Here is a 20,425-nt window from a genome sequence, read left to right as displayed (position 1 = left end):
TCCTCATGGGCACTAGCCTCTCTGGCATCCAAGACATCTTCAGGGAGCGATGCCTCAAAAAGGCGGCCTCCATCATTTAGGACGTGCCCTCACCCAGGACATGCCCTCTTCTCAGTTGTACCGTCAGGGAGGAAATACAGGAGCCTGAAGGCGCACACACAATGATTCAGGTATAGAAACATAGAGACATAGAAAATAGGTGCAGGAGTAGGCCATTCCTCTCCTCTGTCATCAGATTTCTGAATGGACATTGAACCATGAACACTACCTCACTATTCTTTTCTCTTTTTTCACTACCTATTTAATTTAACTTTATATATATATATATATACACACTTTAATTTACAGTTTTTATTATGTATTAAAATGTACTGCTGCCATAGAACAACAAATTTCATGACACATGCCAGTGATATTAAACTTGGTTCTGAATCTGACAAAGAATTTGCAGCACTGTCTCTATATTCTTAGAAGTTTGTGAAGGATTGGCATGTCATTTAAAACTTTGACAAACGTCTATAGATGCATGGTGGAGAATATATCAACTGGTTACATCATGGCCTGGTATGGAAACACCAATTCCCCAAATGAAAAAAAAAATCTACAAAAAGTATTGGATACAGCCCAGTCCATCTTGGGTAAAGCCCCACCCACCAACTAGCACAAGGAACACTCACAACACGCCGGAGGAACTCAGCAGGGTCGGGCAGCATCCGTGGAAATGATCAGTCAACGTTTTGGGCCGGAACCCTTCGTCAGGACCTGAAACGTTGACGACCTGCTGAGTTCTTCCAGTGTGTTGTGAGTGTTGTTTTGACCCCAGCATCTGCAGAGTATTTTGTGTTTACCTAGCACCATGAGCATTGTCACAGGAAAGCATCATCCATCCTCAACGACCCCCACTGCCCAGGCTATGCTCTCTTCTCACTGCTGCCATCAGGAGGGAAGTACAGGAGCCTCAGCATTCACATCACCGGGTTTAGAAACAGTTATTTCCCTTCAACCATCAGGCTCTTAAACCAGAGGGGAACATCTTCACCCATCCCAACACTGAACTGATTGAACAACCTATTGACTCACTTTCAAGGACTCTACAACTCATGTTATTGATATTTATTGTTTTTTTTTTCTCTCTTATTGTACTTGCACATTGGTTGTTTTGCCCATCTTTGCTGTGTGTGTTTCTTCATGGATTCTATTGTGTTTCTTTGTATGTACTGTGAATAGCTGCATGGAAATGAATCTCGGGTAGTTTATGGTAGCATATATGTACTTTGATAATACGTTTATTTTCAACTTTGAAGAATTTGTATTTGTGCCTTTGAAACTAGCTGGCTGTGAGGCTAATAAAGACACTATGGTAGTTGTGAGCTATGTGACTAGGAGTGTAGTGTTTTTTTCAGAAAGTCACTGATATTCTTGGAGGTAAGATGGAAGGAATCTATGGCACCTATTCAAAAATGTGCACTTTATGATTTTGGGTAATGACATTAGGATGTTTTATTTTTGCATCTCTGGTAACATGGTGTTCCTGCTAATCACATTCCAGAAGCTGTATCCACTTTCACTCTCCCCTCCCCTAGCTTGATCCATCTGCATCTCTTTGTTTGTCTCCATCTCCATCTCCCAATTGTACCCTATTCTAGTTCAACCTGCCCCTACATCTTCAGCCCTCCACCAGCTCCCTTCTCTCCTCTCAGTCCTCATGCATGGTTTCAACCCGAAACATCAGCAATTCCTTTTCCTCTCGAGCTGCTGCTTGACTCTCTGTCCTTATAGACTGTCTGTTACTCTAGATTCCAGAACCTGCACTCTCTTGTTTCTCAGGCAAAGACATCAGTTTGTTTTGTCAATGCAAGGAGCATTCGTAATAAGGTGGATGAATTGAAAGTGCAGATTGTTATTAATGATTATGATATAGTTGGGATCACAGAGACATGGCTCCAGGGTGACCAGGGATGGGAGCTCAACGTTCAGGGATATTCAATATTCAGGAGGGATAGACACGAAGGAAGGGGAGGTGGGGTGGCGTTGCTGGTTAAAAAAGAGATTAACGCAATAGAAAGGAAGGACATAAGCCGGGAAGATGTGGAATCGATATGGGTAGAGCTGCGTAACACTAAGGGGCAGAAGACGCTGGTGGGAGTTGTGTACAGGCCACCTAACAGTAGTAGTGAGGTCGGAGATGGTATTAAACAGGAAATTAGAAATGTGTGCAATAAAGGAACAGCAGTTATAATGGGTGACTTCAATCTACATGTAGACTGGGTGAACCAAATTGGTAAAGGTGCTGAGGAAGAGGATTTCTTGGAATGTATGCGGGATGGTTTTTTGAACCAACATGTCGAGGAACCGACTAGAGAGCAGGCTATTCTGGACTGGGTTTTGAGCAATGAGGAAGGGTTAATTAGTGATCTTGTCGTGAGAGGCCCCTTGGGTAAGAGTGACCATAATATGGTGGAATTCTTCATTAACATGGAGAGTGACGTAGTTAATTCAGAAACAAAGGTTCTGAACTTAAAGAGGGGTAACTTTGAAGGTATGAGACATGAATTAGCTAAGATAGACTGGCAAATGACACTTCAAGGATTGACGGTGGATATGCAATGGCAGGCATTTAAAGGTTGCATGGATGAACTACAACAATTGTTCATCCCAGTTTGGCAAAAGAATAAATCAAGGAAGGTAGTGCACCCGTGGCTGACAAGAGAAATTAGGGATAGTATCAATTCCAAAGAAGTAGCATACAAATTAGCCAGAGAAAGTGGCTCACCTGAGGACTGGGAGAAATTCAGAGTTCAGCAGAGGAGGACAAAGGGCTTAATTAGGAAGGGGAAAAAAGATTATGAGAGAAAACTGGCAGAGAACATAAAAACAGACTGTAAAAGCTTTTATAGATATGTAAAAAGGAAAAGACTGATAAAGACAAATGTAGGTCCCCTGCAAACAGAAACAGGTGAATTGATTATGGGGAGCAAGGACATGGCAGACCAATTGAATAATTACTTTGGTTCTGTCTTCACTAAGGAGGACATAAATAATCTTCCAGAAATAGTAAGGGACAGAGGGTCCAGTGAGATGGAGGAACTGAGCGAAATACATGTTAGTAGGGAAGTGGTGTTAGGTAAATTGAAGGGATTGAAGGCAGATAAATCCCCAGGGCCAGATGGTCTGCATCCCAGAGTGCTTAAGGAAGTGGCCCAAGAAATAGTGGATGCATTAGTGATAATTTTTCAAAACTCGTTAGATTCTGGACTAGTTCCTGAGGATTGGAGGGTGGCTAATGTAACCCCACTTTTTAAAAAAGGAGGGAGAGAGAAACCGGGGAATTATAGGCCGGTTAGCCTAACGTCGGTGGTGGGGAAACTGCTGGAGTCAGTTATCAAGGATGTGATAACAGCACATTTGGAAAGCGGTGAAATGATCGGACAAAGTCAGCATGGATTTGTGAAAGGAAAATCATGTCTGACGAATCTCATAGAATTTTTTGAGGATGTAACTAGTAGAGTGGATAGGGGAGAACCAGTGGATGTGGTATATTTGGATTTTCAAAAGGCTTTTGACAAGGTCCCACATAGGAGATTAGTGTGCAAACTTAAAGCACACGGTATTGGGGGTAAGGTATTGGTGTGGGTGGAGAATTGGTTAGCAGACAGGAAGCAAAGAGTGGGAATAAACGGGACCTTTTCAGAATGGCAGGCGGTGACTAGTGGGGTACCGCAAGGCTCAGTGCTGGGACCCCAGTTGTTTACAATATATATTAATGACTTGGATGAGGGAATTAAATGCAGCATCTCCAAGTTTGCGGATGACACGAAGCTGGGTGGCAGTGTTAGCAGTGAGGAGGATGCTAAGAGGATGCAGGGTGACTTGGATAGGTTGGGTGAGTGGGCAAACTCATGGCAGATGCAATTTAATGTGGATAAATGTGAAGTTAGCCACTTTGGTGGCAAAAATAGGAAAACAGATTATTATCTGAATGGTGGCCGATTAGGAAAAGGGGAGGTGCAACGAGACCTGGGTGTCATTATACACCAGTCATTGAAAGTGGGCATGCAGGTACAGCAGGCGGTGAAAAAGGCGAACGGTATGCTGGCATTTATAGCGAGAGGATTCGAGTACAGGAGCAGGGAGGTACTACTGCAGTTGTACAAGGCCTTGGTGAGACCACACCTGGAGTATTGTGTGCAGTTTTGGTCCCCTAATCTGAGGAAAGACATCTTTGCCATAGAGGGAGTACAAAGAAGGTTCACCAGATTGATTCCTGGGATGGCAGGTCTTTCATATGAAGAAAGACTGGATGAACTGGGCTTGTACTCGTTGGAATTTAGAAGATTGAGGGGGGATCTGATTGAAACGTATAAGATCCTAAAGGGATTGGACAGGCTAGATGCAGGAAGATTGTTCCCGATGTTGGGGAGGTCTAGAACGAGGGGTCACAGTTTGAGGATAGAGGGGAAGCCTTTTAGGACCGAGGTTAGGAAAAACTTCTTCACACAGAGAGTGGTGAATCTGTGGAATTCTCTGCCACAGCAAACTGTTGAGGCCAGTTCATTAGCTATGTTTAAAAGGAAGTTAGATATGGCCCTTGTGGCTACAGGGGTCAGGGGGTATGGAGGGAAGGCTGGGTTCTGAGTTGGATGATCAGCCATGATCATAATAAATGGCGGTGCAGGCTCGAAGGGCCGAATGGCCTACTCCTGCACCTATTTTCTATGTTTCTATGTTTTTCTAGATATTTGGTAATCTGTTGTTTTGTAGAAATTTACATATAAATTATTAAAATAATCTTAATTGTACATTTTGGAAGTAATTTGTCCATTGACTACAGAGAACTTGTAAAAATAATGTACAATAAAATTACAAGCACCTGCATAAACTGCAGCATTAGTAAGATGTGCCTTAAGTAGTCTGTGACAGTTATCATGCCCTTCTGTTTTGGCCTAGGTCCAGTTCCTTCACTGCATAAAAAAGGCAGTTGCTGGAGGTGAAACAGTGATTGTAGATGGATTCCATGTTGCCAATCAACTTAGACGACTGAATCCTGAGGCTTTCAAAATCCTTACCTCTGTTTTTGTTGACTTTACAGACATTGGAGTAGATTACTGTGATTTCTCTCTTCAGTCTAAGCACAAAATTATTGAGTAAGTACAAAAACAAGTGGGTGAAATAGTTTAATCAGTATCTCTAGTGAACCAGTGGTTTTTTTTAAAGCAAATGTTATGTCCTAGAAAATCACTTGGCTTTCACCCTTCAGCCAGTTCACTGCCAAATTGGCATCAGTTTCTTATGTTGGTGACTACAATTGTGACCTGTCGTTTTATTAAGTGGAAGAACATTTCCTGTATCTCCCTCCTTTCATTTAGTTTAAATCCTGTTTACCAAATGCAATGCATTAAATTAATCCTGTCCCCCGCAGCACGGGCAGGCTCGTGAATGGTTCCTTGGGTACTGAAGCATTTCACAGTTGCACCCTTTATAGAATTTAAAAATCTACAGCACATTACAGGCCCTTGGGCCCACAATATTGTGCTGACCATGTAACTTACTCTAGAAACTGTCTAGAATTTCCCTACTGCATAGCCCTCTGTTTTCCTAAGCTCTGTGTACCTGTCTAAGAATCTCTTAAAATACCCTATTGTATCCGCCTCTACCACAGTGGCTGGTAGTGCATTCCACACACCCACCACTCTCTGTGTTAAAAACTTACCACTGACAACTCCCCTGTACCTACTTCCAAGCACCTTAAAACTATGCCCCCTCCATTTCAGCCATGGGGAAAAGCCTCTGAGTATCCACACGATCAATGCCTCTCATCATCTTGTACTCCTCTATCAGGTCACCTCTCTTCCTTCATCGTTCCAAGGAGAAAAGGCCAAGTTCACTCAACCTATTCTCATAAGGCACACTTTCCAATCTAGGCACCATCCTTGTAAATCTCCTCTGCACTCTCTCTATAGTATCCACATCCTTTCCTGTAGTGATGTGACCAGAAATGAACACAGTACTCCAAGTGGGGTCTGACCAAGGTCTTATATAGCTGAAACATTATCTTACGACTCTTGAACTCAACCCCATGGCTGATGAAAGCCAACACACCATATGCCTCTTTAACAACACTGTCAACCGGCACAGCAGCTTTGAGTGTCCTAAGATCTCTCTGATCCTTCACACTGCCAAGACTCTTACCATTAATACTATATTGTCTTTAAATTTGACCTACCAAACTGAACCACTTCACACTTAACTGGGTTGAACTCCATCTGCCACTTCTCAGCCTAGTTCTGCATCCTATCGATGTCCCGCTGTAACCTCTGACAACCTTCCAGACTATCCACAACACCCCAACTTTTGTGTCATCAGCAAACTTACTAACCCACCCTTCTATTTCCTCATCCATATTATTTATTAAAATCACAAATAGGAGGGGTCATAGAACAGATCCCTGCCGAACACCACTGGTCACCAACCTTTGTGCAGAATATGAACCATCTATAGCCATCCTTTGCATTCTGTGGGTAAGCCAATTTTGGATCCACAAAGCAAGGTCTCCTTGGATCCTATGCCTCCTTATTTTCTGAATGAGACTTGCATGGGGGACCATACTGAAATCCATATACACTACATCCACTGCTCTACCTTCATCAACATGTTTTGTTACATCCTCGAAGAATTCAATCAGGCACATAAGGCATGACCTGCCCTTGATCTGCCCAAGATCTCTGAGGATCTAACCTGGTCCCAACATATTGATGTAGTCATAAAGAAGGTAAGACAGTGGCTATACTTTATTAGGAGTTTGAAGTGATTTGGCATGGCAACAAATATGCTCAAAAACTTCATTAGTTGTACCGTCGAGAGCATTCGAACAGGCTGCATCACTGTCTGGTATGGAGGGGCTGCTGCACAGGACCGAAGAAGCTGCAGTAGGTTGTAAATCTAGTCAGCTCCATCTTGGGCACTAACCTACAAAGTACCCAGGACATCTTTAGGAAGCGGTGTCTCAGAAAGGCAGCATCCATTATTAAAGACCTCCAGCACCCAGGGCATGCACTTTTCTCACTGTTACCATCAGGTAGGAGGTACAGAAGCCTGAAGGCACACACACTCAGTGATTCAGGAACAGCTTCTCCCCTCTGCCATCCGATTCCGAAATGGACTTTGAAGCTTTGGACACTACCTCACTTCTTTAATATACAGTATTTCTGTTTTTGCACATTTTTAAATAATCTATTCAATATATCTAATTGATTTACTTGTTTATTTATTATGTTTCAATTTATTTTTCTCTCTTAGATTATGTATTGCATTGATCTGTTGCTGCTAAGTTAACAAATTTCACATCTCATGCCGGTGATAATAAATCTGATTCTGATTCCGACCAGGCGAATTATCTAACTTAATGCTTTTGAAAAGCTCCAGTACATCCTCTTTCTTAATGTCTATATGCTCAAGCATTACAGTCCACTATAAGTCACCCCCACAATTGCCAACGCCCTTTTCCCTAGTGAATAATGAAGCAAAGTATTCATTAAGTACCTCCCTAACTTCCTCCAACTCCATGCACATGTTTCCACTATCTCACCTGATTGGTCCTATTCTCACAGAGCTCATCCTCTTGCTTTTCACATACTTGTAGAATGCCTTGGGGTTTTCCTTAATCCTGATCACCAAGGCCTTCTCATGGCCCCTTCTCCTCTGATAATTTCATTCTTCAGCTCCTTCCTGGCAATCTTGTCATTTTCTAGAGCTCTAACAGTACCTAGTTTCTTGAACCTTTCATAAGTTTTTCTTCTTAACTAGATTTACTACATCCTTTGTATGCCATGGTTCTTTTACCCTACCATCCTTTTCCTGTCTCAATGAAACATACCTATGCAGAGCTCCATGCAAATGTTCCCTAAACATTTGCCACATTTCTGCCATGCATTTCCTTGAGAACACCTGCTCCCAATTCACGCTCCCAAGTTTCTGCCTAATAGCATCATATTTCCCCCTACCGCAATTAAATGTTTTCTTAAATTGTCTGCTTCTATTCTAGTTATCTTCATCTCTCATGTACTTGCTTCATAACTTTCGTCTGGGAAGCCCACATTATAGTTGGTAGTTATCAGCTACCCCATAATATAAAAAAAATATACAATTTCCACCCACACTTTTTTTTTAGATGACGAGTCAGGACCCACAATCATAGTTCAAGAATGGCCGCATTATCAACCTCAGAACCAACAGACCAGGAATGGAGGCAACTCCTCAATCCCAAGAGACTGAATAAAAAAGTAGAACAGAAGGGTTGACTTGTTTTCGCTGAATGTTGGAAGAAATATGAGCAGCAATTAACTCGCATTCCTTCTAGTCTGTGGCATCCAGTGCTTTCGGCATACTCTCCTCTTCCTTGGAGAAGTTGTCATATAGTCCACAAGGTCAACCTCTAGTTATCTGTTGCTTTAATTCTCCATTGCACTCTCACTTTGCCCTCTATCTTTGGGCTCCTATGATATACAACGATGCCCAGCATAAGCTGCAGCTATTACACTTCATGTTGTGCTTTCCTCACAGGTTTCATAGCTCTCACCCCACTTCTCTGTTTCACTTTTCCTGGCATATGTGATCTATGTTTCCTCTATTCTCAACAACTTAATACATGTAACACAGGCACAATGCTGGAGAAACTCAGCAGGTCAGGCAGCATCTATGCAAAGAAATAAACAGTTGATATTTCAGGCCGAGACCCTTTATCAGGACTCTATATAGGAGTTTATTAAGTCCTGAAGAATGGGGATAGGAAGCAGAGTGATAGGGCTGAAGATGGGGCAGCTTGTACACAAGTAGATGCATTGTGTAGTGAGACTGCCTGTGTCACAAGCCAGTGAGGATAGGGATAGGATTATTTGTCAGATGCATGCACGGCTGAGGAGTTAGTGCAGGGGACAGGATTTCAGATTTCTGGAACATTGAAATCTCTTCTGGGGAAGGTGTGACCTGCATGAAAAGGACAGGTTACACCTGAACCCAAGGGGGACCAATATCCTTGAAGCAGGTTTGCTAGAGCAGTTGGGGAGGGTTTAAGCTAGTTTGGCATGGAGTTGGGAATCAGTGTGATAGGGCTGAGATGGGACAGCTCATATACAAGTAGATGCAGTGTGTAGTGAGACTATGAGGAAGGACAGGCAGATAATAGGGCAAAATTGCAGTCAATGGGATGAGATAAAGTGTAACATGGGGACAAAAGCAAAAAGGATGATGAATACAGCACTGAAGGTTTCATATTTGAATACATGCAGTATATGGAATAAGGTAAATAATCTTGTTGTGCAGTTAGAGATTGACAGATCAACATTGTAGGCATCACTGAATCATGGCTGAAAGAATAACATAGTTGGGAACTTAACATCCAAGGATACACGTTGTAATATAAGAACAAGCAAGCAAGTCGGCAGGGAGGGTGGGGTTGCTCTGCTGGTAAAAAATGAAATGATATCCTTAAACTGAGGTGACATGAGATCAGAAGATGTAGAATCCATGTGGGCAGAGTTAAGAAACTGTAAGGCTAAAAAGACCCTGAAGGGATGATAAATGCAAACACGAGGAAATCTGCAGATGCTGGAATTTCAAGCAACATACATAAAAGTTGCTGGTGAACGCAGCAGGCAAGGCAGCATCTCTAGGAAGAGGTACAGTCGACGTTTCAGGCCGAGACCTTTCGTCAGGACTAACTGAAAGAAGAGTGAGTAAGAAAGTGGAAGGAGGGAAGGGGTGATCCGAAATGATAGGAGAAGACAGGAGGGGGAGGGTTGGAGCCAAGAGCTGGACAGGTGATTGGCAAAAGGGATATGAGAGGATCATGGGACAGGAGGCCCAGGGAGAAGGAAAAGGGGGAGGGGAGGAAGCCCAGAGGATGGACAAGGGGTACAGTCAGAGGGACAGAGCTAGAAAAAGGAGAGAGAGAAAAAGAATGTGTGTATATAAATAAATAACGGATGGGGTACGAGGGGGAGGTGGGGCATTAGTGGAAGTTGGAGAAGTCAATGTTCATGCCATCAGGTTGGAGGCTACCCAGACGGAATATAAGGTGTTGTTCCTCCAACCTGAGTGTGGCTTCATCTTTACAGTAGAGGAGGAGGGATTATATACAGACTTCCAAACAGTAGTCGGGATGTGGGGTACAAATTACAACAGGGGATAGAAAAGGCATGTAAAAAAGGCAATGTTATGATAGTCATGGGGATTTCAATATGCAGGAAGATTGGGAAAATTAGGTTGGTGCTTGATCCGAAGAGAGGGGATTTGTAGAATGCCTACGAGATGCTTTTTTAAAGCACTTGAGGCTGAGCCCACTAGGGGAAAGGCAATTCTGAATTGGGTGTTACTTAATGAACCAGATTTTATTAGGGAGCTTTATGTAAAGGAAGCATTAGGTTGTAGTGATCATAATATGATTGAATTCACCCTGCTGTTTGAGAGGGAGAAGCTAACGTCCGATTTATCAGTATTAAGAGAGGAGAATAGGGATTTACAGAGTCATGAGACAGGAGCTGGCTGGAGTTCTTTGAAACAGTAGCAGGATGGTGGTAGAATAGCAATGGCTGGATTTCTGGGAGCAATTCAGAAGGCACAGGATAGATACATACCAAAGATAATGAAGTATTCAAGCGAGAGGATGAGGCAACTATGGCTGACAAGGTAAGTCAGAGACAATATGAAAGCAAAGAAGAGGGCTTATAACATAGCAAAAATTAATGGGAAGGTAGAGGATTGGGATGCTTTTAAAACCAACTGAAGTCAACTAAAAAAACCGTAATGAAAGAAAAGATCAAATATGAAGGTAAAAGAGCCAATAATGTAAAAGTATATCTAAAAATGTTTTCAGATCTATAAAGAATAAAAGAGAAGCGAGAGTGGATATTGGCCTGCTGGAAAATGATGCTGGGAAGGTAGTGATGGTGGCCAAATTAATGGCAAATGAACTTAATATGTATTTTGCATCATTCTCCACTGTGGAAAACATGAGCAGTATGCCAGAAATTCAAGAGTGTCAAGGCAGATGCGAGTGTAGTTGCTATTACAAAGGAGAAGGTGCTTGGGAAGCTGAAAGGTCTGAAAGTAGATGTCACCTTGACTGGATAGACCATACCAAAGAGTTCTGAAAGAGGTAGCTGAAGTGATTGTGGAGGCATTAATTAACGATCTTTTAAGAATCATTGGATTCTGAAATGGCACTAGGGGACTAGATAACTGCAAATGTCACCTCACCCTTCAAGAAGAGAGGGACCCAGATAAAAGGAAATTATAGGCCAGTTAGCCTGATTTCAGTGGTTCTAGAGTCATGGAGTCTACAGCACAGAAACAGTCCATGCCAAATCATTAATTTGCCTAGTCCCATTGACCTGCACCTGAGCATAGCCCTGCATACTCCTCTCATCCATGTACCTTTCCAAATTTCTCATCCACATTCTCACCACCCTGAGTGAAGAAGTTCCCCCTCGTGTTCCCCTTAATCATTTCTCCTATCACCCTTAACCCATGACCTCTAATTGTAGTGTCACACAACCTCATTGGAAAAAGCCTGCTTGTATTTACCCTGGAGACACCTGATAAAGTAGGCCGAAGTCAGCATGGTTTCCTTAAGGGGAAATCTTGCCTGAGAAAACTGTTGGAATTCTTTGAGGAAATACAATAACAAGCAGGGTGGAGAAAGGAGAGTCAGTGAGTGTTGTTTATTTGGAATTTCAGAAGTCCTTTGACAAGGTTCTGTAATAAAGAGTAAATTATCCAAAGTTGGAGAACTTAATGTTGAGCTCAGAAGGCTAAAGATGTAGTCTGGGCCCCATACGAGTACCAAAACTGCACCTTTGATCTGGAAAAAGTGAGTGGAGTTGGAGGACAAGTTCAGCTAGGAAAAGAAGTGTGTTGTTGGAGGGCAATCTGTTAGACATCTGACTGGAAGAAACAGAGTTCCCCCAAACTCTCCCACTGTGCTACGGAGATGTTCTGGGATTGTATATCAATGATGAAAATGAACCAGCTGGGACCAGGAAATTGGAAACTGCTAAAGGTCTCCAAATTGACTCAATGAAAGTGGGAAGAAACTTTGCCAAGGGAGAATGATGGAGTTGAGGTAGGAAGAAATCTGTTCATTGGAACAAGAGCAGGCTGAGAACAATGGGTTTGCCTCTACAGATACTTGGAGATCTGTGGTAGATGATAGCAGCAGGCTGTGCAGGCCTAAAGCATAACAAGGTTGGAAGCTGTGAAATGAAGATCTCTCAAGGAAGTGAAGTTTGTGTCTATATGGAAGACCTTTGACCAGGTGGGTTGTGTTGGTATACTCTGTGCTGAATAGCCCTCCTTTTACTAATTTAGCAAATTCTCTCAGTTGAGGTAAGTTATACCCACACATCAAGAAGCCAATTGCAATAGCTGGGCTTACAAAGTTAGGAAGAAGAAACTTCTTTTAGAAGAAGGGTGTTTGTTTCAGCTGTTCCCAGACTTAACTTTGAACGTCCATAAAAATTTGCATTTCCATTACCAAAGACAAAAGGTTGAGCATTTTTATCTAAGGCAGGGGTGGCAAACCTGTGGCACGGACAAAAGTTTTGTTGGCATGTGACATGCAGTGCCGCCCCTCAATTCTTCAAACCACCATCAATAATAAAAGATGCATAATGATTATCTTTACTGCCAAATGAAGCAGAGAACTTTTTTTACAACCCAAGAGTAGTGAGAAGTTTTCACAGCTTTGGTGCCAGCTAGACAATTGCGAGAACACGTGCAATTAGATAATAAGTTTTGAAATCCTCAGACATGGTATACACTTCAGTATTGGTATAATAACAATTGGGCCAGTTGGCAATGCCTTTGCTCTGCTTATACAGTGCTGTGCCAAAGTCTTAGGCACATACAGGTATATATAGTTCAGGTGCCTAAGACTTTTGCACAGTACTGTAGTAATTTCATGTATTACACTGTACTTCTACTGCACAAAATGTCATGACATATGGGAGTGATGATAATTCTTATATGGGTCTCTCTTGTGCACTGAGAGTGGGAAGGGGGCAGGGAGAGGGGAATCATGGTTGGGAGAAGGGGAAGGAAGAGCGAAGGGAGCGGGAATCACAGGATAGACTTTCTGCAGTGATCGATAAACCGATTGTTTAGAATCGAGTGACCTTGCCTGGTATCTCAGGGTTTGGTGTGTCTGTCCCCGTACCAACCCCACCCTGGCACTCCTTCTCTGCCACCCATCTCACACTCTCCCATGGCACTTCACCCTCGTCATTCCCAACATCCTTTGTTCCCTGACACATTTCCAAACTCGCTCTCTGCTCCATGTTGACATATACAGTACTGTGCAAAAGTCTTAGGCACCCTAGCTGTATATGTGTGCCTAAGAATTTTGCACAGTACTGTATTTTTTACTTCTCTTGTTTGTGAGTGAGCATTGAATATTCACTCTTATTAACAGCAATACTGAATGTCGTGCAGCCAACATGACTATTCATGTGAGTCGTTGTTTTCAATGACGAACTTGGTCAAGTCTGAGTAGACTTGAATCATAGCTGTCTGTAAAATCAAATATAAGCCAGCTGTAAAAGATTTATCATTGTTAGTGTAGCAGCAAAAGTCTCAAAGTGTTTATTTTCCTTTCTTTGAACTTTTATGAATATGCAAAACTTGCCATTTCACATTTCTCATGTTATAAGGTACAATGACAATACTACTGAGAAATAGTTACTTTTCAATGATCTTTTTAAAAGATTAATATCAATAATTTTTGAACATGCTTTCTAAAATGCTTCATTTATTTCCATTGTCTCTGTTATATTTTATTAATATTCAAACAATGAGTACATATAAGCAACAGAACATCTTTTTCCTTAAATGTATGAGTTCTGATGAATTGATTAAATCATTCATTAATCAATGATAATCTCTGCTGAAAATTACCATGGCATGCGAAATCTTTAAGGTTATCACCAATTTGGCACACACCCTCAAAGCGGATTGTCACCTCATGCTTACAGAATATGATTTTTTTTTTTAAAGTGAAATTAAGTGATATCCTTTATTTTAAAAAGTGTCTTAGCTATGTATTTATATAATCATTGGACTTAGCACGAGAGGGACTAATCCATCAAATACAAACAAAGGTATCTTGAGAGATACTTTCTTAAAAAAGAACACAACTGATCAATTCAACAAAAATGTTGCTCTTTTTCTGAGAATTGTCTTATAGTTTACCCTGTGCAATATGGAGTCTACTTAAGTCCTCACAGTATGAAAATGAAGTCCTACCCTGGATAGCCAGAAAAGGAACAGCTATAGAAGAGCATGTGGCTTGGCTAATAACAGTTTAAAATAAAATAGTTGTTGGAAACACACACAAAACGCTGGAGGAACTCAGCAGATCAGGAAACATCTGTAGAGAGGACAAGCGATCACAGAGTAGGAGCAGTGAGAGTGGGTCTCACTGCTGAGTTCCTCCAACATTTTGTGTGTATTACTCTGGATTATCAGCATCTGCAGAATATCTTGCATTGGAAATAGTAGATCAGGAAGAAGCAAGAGTTGATGTTTCAGGGCAACTATTTTTCATCAGACTGGAGTAAGTTAGCAATTTAACAAGTTAGTACAGAGCTAAGGAAAAGGGGCTGAGGTGAGGAAGAAGAACATAGGTGGGACATTATTGGTAAGAAGATTCAGGAGATAATAAAGAAGCGAAGATGGGGGTGAAAATGACTCAGCAGAGGTATTGCCTGCACCTACTAACCCAAGGAGAATGAGAACTGTGCTTATGATCAAAACCATTAAGAGGATGGGAAGTACCTTCTCAACATGCACAGTGCTATTTCTTGAGCTTGTACTTGCATTCACACCTATGCAGGAGCCAGAGATCAAAGTCAAACTGGTATGAAAAATTTAGGAGTTGCTGCAAAATTCCAGGAAGCTACATGTTGGCGGAAATTGAGCTTCCCATCCACTGACCCAAGTTTGAAAAATTGCCTTGTGGCAGAATATTTCAAAATTAATTGCCATATAATTGTTACCATAATAAGGATTGAAAACAAACAAACTATATAAAGAAACTCTAATGTTGCAAACAAATGGAACACAGTGGATTCTGGTTAATCGGGACACATCAGGACCAGTACATTTTGGCCGAGTTAACCAGCTGCCCGAGTTAGCAGAAGTTTCAGGAAAATAGTTAAAAAGGTATATTAAAAAAAACAAGCTACCCTTCAACTAGGTAACAAATTAAGTAGTTAAGTGAAATGCAGAACAAATTAGAACACTATCAATACTACTACAGCATTATAAATCTGTGTAATAGTTCCTAATAGTTATCGATGGAGGAATTCATCCAGTGTACGTGCTCTGTGTTCTTTTGATTGGCTGCAAGTTAAAAAAATCTGCACAGACAACCTAGTGTACATAATGGACTGCTGTCATACAATTTTTGACGATTGCACCCTTAAATCTTAATTTTCATTGTAACATTCAAGATGATTATCAATACTTTCAAACTCTTTGTAGGTTCTACCTTATTGAAGTAGTGAAATCGTTTCCTTTTCACTGCTGGACATTTCTGGCATCTCTAAGCCCGAATGCTTGAAACTGCAGTGAGCAAAGCTGTTCTGAGTTGTAATGCTACATATTTCTCATCAATTATCAGTGACAGAAATCACTGCTTTTTGAACATAAGCACATTCTAAGCATGGTGTAGTATCTAACATCCTCAGAAGTGCATGCATTTGACTTAAGTAATTGTTGAATAACAGTTTCCTGCCCTAATTAAGTAGCATAGCGTCCCAAACGAACAAAGCGAATCCAGGAAATTATCTTGATTATTTTTTCTTCTTTAAGAGGTGTCCCAGAGCTTCCCCAATTAACCAATGGCCCATTTAACCAAAATCCACTATACTTGGAACAATGCAACCACACCGTGAAAGCTGACTATTCTAAACCCAAGATTTACTCACTTCAAACAACACATTCATTGAAACGAAAATGCTTGAATTTTGTATGCTGTTGAAGTAAGATCCAGCAATTAACACAATGGTCTCATTTTGTATGAAAATGGTGCACATTTAAGAATCTAGCAAGCACACTTAGTGGCCGGGTTTATTGTGTACCTTCTGTACCTAATAAAATGGCCATGAGGTGTATGTTCATGGTCTTCTGTTGCTGTAGCCCATCCACTTCAATGTTCGACATGTTGTGCATTCAGACCTGCTCTTCTGTACACCATTTTTGTAACACATGGTTATTTGAGTTACTGTGGCCTTCCTGTCAGCTTGAACCATTCTGGCCATTCTCCTCTGGCCTCTCTCATTAACAAGGCATTTTCTTTCACAGAACCACCACTTACTGGATGGGTTTTTTTTGTTGTTTGTTTTGCACCACTCTCTGAGACTGCTGTGTGTGAAAAATCTCAGGAGATCAGCAGTTTCTGAAATACGCAAACTGCCCCATCTGGCACCAACAGGCATTCCACAGTCAAACTCACTTAGGTCACATTTCTTCCCGATCTTGATGTTTGACCCAAACAACAAATGAACCTCTTAATGATGTCTGCGTGCTTTTATGCATTGAGTTGCTGCCACAGGATTGGCTGTTTAGATATTTGCATTATCGAGGAAGTGCACCTAATAAAGAAGCCACTGAATGTGTAGAGTTAAACACATGGAAAGATTTATCTGTGTGAACATCTATTGCATGCTGCAACCCCAAGTGATCCAATTTTGAAATAACCAACATTTCAATGGCCATTGAGTGGCAAAAAAGTAGTAACGTGCCCATGCAGAATTATCAAATCAAATTGTGATTTCCTCTGCAGAACAATTGAGTATGTTAATGAGCCTTGGGTTCAACATTATTTGATTTTCCCAATACAATCAGAACTCAAGCAAAGCAACTTGCCAGTGATGCTTGACATTTCTGTGGGGACAGTCTGAATTGTTTCTGAGTACCACATTTAGAAACATAGAAACATAGAAAATAGGTGCAGGAGTAGGCCATTCGGCCCTTCGAGCCTGCACCGCCATTTATTATGATCATGGCTGATCATCCAACTCAGAACCCAGCCTTCCCTCCATACCCCCTGACCCCTGTAGCCACAAGGGCCATATCTAACTTCCTTTTAAACATAGCTAATGAACTGGCCTCAACAGTTTGCTGTGGCAGAGAATTCCACAGATTCACCACTCTCTGTGTGAAGAAGTTTTTCCTAACCTCGGTCCTAAAAGGCTTCCCCTCTATCCTCAAACTGTGACCCCTCGTTCTAGACCTCCCCAACATCGGGAACAATCTTCCCGCATCTAGCCTGTCCAATCCCTTTAGGATCTTATATGTTTCAATCAGATCCCCCCTCAATCTTCTAAATTCCAACGAGTACAAGCCCAGTTCATCCAGTCTTTCTTCATATGAAAGACCTGCCATCCCAGGAATCAATCTGGTGAACCTTCTTTGTACTCCCTCTATGGCAAAGATGTCTTTCCTCAGATTAGGGGACCAAAACTGCACACAATACTCCAGGTGTGGTCTCACCAAGGCCTTGTGCAACTGCAGTAGTACCTCCCTGCTCCTGTACTCGAATCCTCTCACTATAAATGCCAGCATACCGTTCGCCTTTTTCACCGCCTGCTGTACCTGCATGCCCACTTTCAATGACTGGTGTATAATGACACCCAGGTCTCGTTGCACCTCCCCTTTTCCTAATCGGCCACCATTCAGATAATAATCTGTTTTCCTATTTTTGCCACCAAAGTGATAACTTCACATTTATCCACATTAAATTGCATCTGCCATGAGTTTGCCCACTCACCCAACCTATCCAAGTCACCCTGCATCCTCTTAGCATCCTCCTCACTGCCAGGAATCAATCTGGTGAACCTTCTTTGTACTCCCTCTATGGCAAAGATGTCTTTCCTCAGATTAGATTTCCAGCACTGAGCCTTGCGATACCCCACTAGTCACCGCCTGCCATTCTGAAAAGGTCCCGTTTATTCCCACTCTTTGCTTCCTGTCTGCTAACCAATTCTCCACCCACACCAATACCTTACCCCCAATACCGTGTGCTTTAAGTTTGCACACTAATCTCCTGTGTGGGACCTTGTCAAAAGCCTTTTGAAAATCCAAATATACCACATCCACTGGTTCTCCCCTATCCACTCTACTAGTTACATCCTCAAAAAATTCTATGAAATTCGTCAGACATGATTTTCCTTTCACAAATCCATGCTGACTTTGTCCGATCATTTCACCGCTTTCCAAATGTGCTGTTATCACATCCTTGATAACTGACTCCAGCAGTTTCCCCACCACCGACGTTAGGCTAACCGGCCTATAATTCCCCGGTTTCTCTCTTCCCTCCTTTTTTAAAAAGTGGGGTTACATTAGCCACCCTCCAATCCTCAGGAACTAGTCCAGAATCTAACGAGTTTTGAAAAATTATCACTAATGCATCCACTATTTCTTGGGCCACTTCCTTAAGCACTCTGGGATGCAGACCATCTGGCCCTGGGGATTTATCTGCCTTCAATCCCTTCAATTTACCTAACACCACTTCCCTACTAACATGTATTTCGCTCAGTTCCTCCATCTCACTGGACCCTCTGTCCCTTACTATTTCTGGAAGATTATTTATGTCCTCCTTAGTGAAGACAGAACCAAAGTAATTATTCAATTGGTCTGCCATGTCCTTGCTCCCCATAATCAATTCACCTGTTTCTGTTTGCAGGGGACCTACATTTGTCTTTATCAGTCTTTTCCTTTTTACATATCTATAAAAGCTTTTACAGTCTGTTTTTATGTTCTCTGCCAGTTTTCTCTCATAATCTTTTTTCCCCTTCCTAATTAAGCCCTTTGTCCTCCTCTGCTGAACTCTGAATTTCTCCCAGTCCTCAGGTGAGCCACTTTCTCTGGCTAATTTGTATGCTACTTCTTTGGAATTGATACTATCCCTAATTTCTCTTGTCAGCCACGGGTGCACTACCTTCCTTGATTTATTCTTTTGCCAAACTGGGATGAACAATTGTTGTAGTTCATCCATGCAACCTTTAAATGCCTGCCATTGCATATCCACCGTCAATCCTTGAAGTGTCATTTGCCAGTCTATCTTAGCTAATTCACGTCTCATACCTTCAAAGTTACCCCTCTTTAAGTTCAGAACCTTTGTTTCTGAATTAACTACGTCACTCTCCATGTTAATGAAGAATTCCACCATATTATGGTCACTCTTACCCAAGGGGCCTCTCACGACAAGATCGCTAATTAACCCTTCCTCATTGCTCAAAACCCAGTCCAGAATAGCCTGCTCTCTAGTCGGTTCCTCGACATGTTGGTTCAAAAAACCATCCCGCATACATTCCAAGAAATCCTCTTCCTCAGCACCTTTACCAATTTGGTTCACCCAGTCTACATGTAGATTGAAGTCACCCATTATAACTGCTGTTCCTTAATTGCACACATTTCTAATTTCCTGTTTAATACCATCTCCGACCTCACTACTACTGTTAGGTGGCCTGTACACAACTCCCACCAGCGTCTTCTGCCCCTTAGTGTTACGCAGCTCTACCCATATCGATTCCACATCTTCCCGGCTTATGTCCTTCCTTTCTATTGCGTTAATCTCTTTTTTAACCAGCAACGCCACCCCACCTCCCCTTCCTTCATGTCTATCCCTCCTGAATATTGAATATCCCTGAACGTTGAGCTCCCATCCCTGGTCACCCTGGAGCCATGTCTCTGTGATCCCAACTATATCATAATCATTAATAACAATCTGCACTTTCAATTCATCCACCTTATTACGAATGCTCCTTGCATTGACACATAAAGCCTTCAGGCGCTCTTTTACAACTCTCTTAGCCCTTTTTAATGCTTGCCCTGGATTTGTCGGCCTGCCACTTTTACTTTTCCCCTTTGTACTTTTTGCTTCTACTCTCACTTTACACCCCTCTGTCTCTCTGCACTGGTTCCCATCCCTCTGTTGTGAACTAACCTCCTCACACCTAGCCGCTTTAATTTGATTCCCACCCCCCAACCATTCTAGTTTAAAGTCACCTCAGTAGCCCCCGCTAATCTCCCTGCCAGGATATTGGTCCCCCTAGGATTTAAGTGTAACCCGTCCTTTTTGTACAGGTCACACCTGCGCCAAAAGAGGTCCCAATGATCCAAAAACTTGAATCCCTGCCCCCTGCTCCAATCCCTCAGCCACGCATTTATCCTCCACCTCATCGCATTCCTACTCTCACTGTCGCGTGGCACAGGCAGTAATCCCGAGATTACTACCTTTGCGGTCTTTTTTCTCAACTCCCTTCCTAGCTCCCTATATTCTTCTTTCAGGACCTCATCCCTTTTCCTACCTATGTCATTGGTACCTATATGTACCAGGACCTCTGGCTCTTCACCCTCCCACTTCAGG

At 42.1% G+C, this 20,425-nt stretch overlaps 1 protein-coding gene across 2 annotated transcripts in view; it reads left to right on the top strand.

Moving 5' to 3' along the window:
* Nucleotides 1–20,425, top strand: part of bbox1 (butyrobetaine (gamma), 2-oxoglutarate dioxygenase (gamma-butyrobetaine hydroxylase) 1) — a 185,237-nt gene that overhangs the window by 154,828 nt on the left and 9,984 nt on the right. For both annotated transcript variants that reach the window (XM_063061767.1, XM_063061766.1), the window contains exon 6: nt 4,948–5,144. In XM_063061767.1, coding sequence (XP_062917837.1) covers nt 4,948–5,144 — 197 coding nt within the window. The remainder of the gene's footprint in view (nt 1–4,947; nt 5,145–20,425) is intronic.

Source organism: Mobula hypostoma, chromosome 11 (genome assembly GCF_963921235.1).
Source record: "Mobula hypostoma chromosome 11, sMobHyp1.1, whole genome shotgun sequence".
Lineage (NCBI taxonomy): Eukaryota > Metazoa > Chordata > Chondrichthyes > Myliobatiformes > Myliobatidae > Mobula > Mobula hypostoma.
Note: the sequence above shows the minus strand (reverse complement) of the source record. Positions and strands in the feature narration are given on the sequence as shown.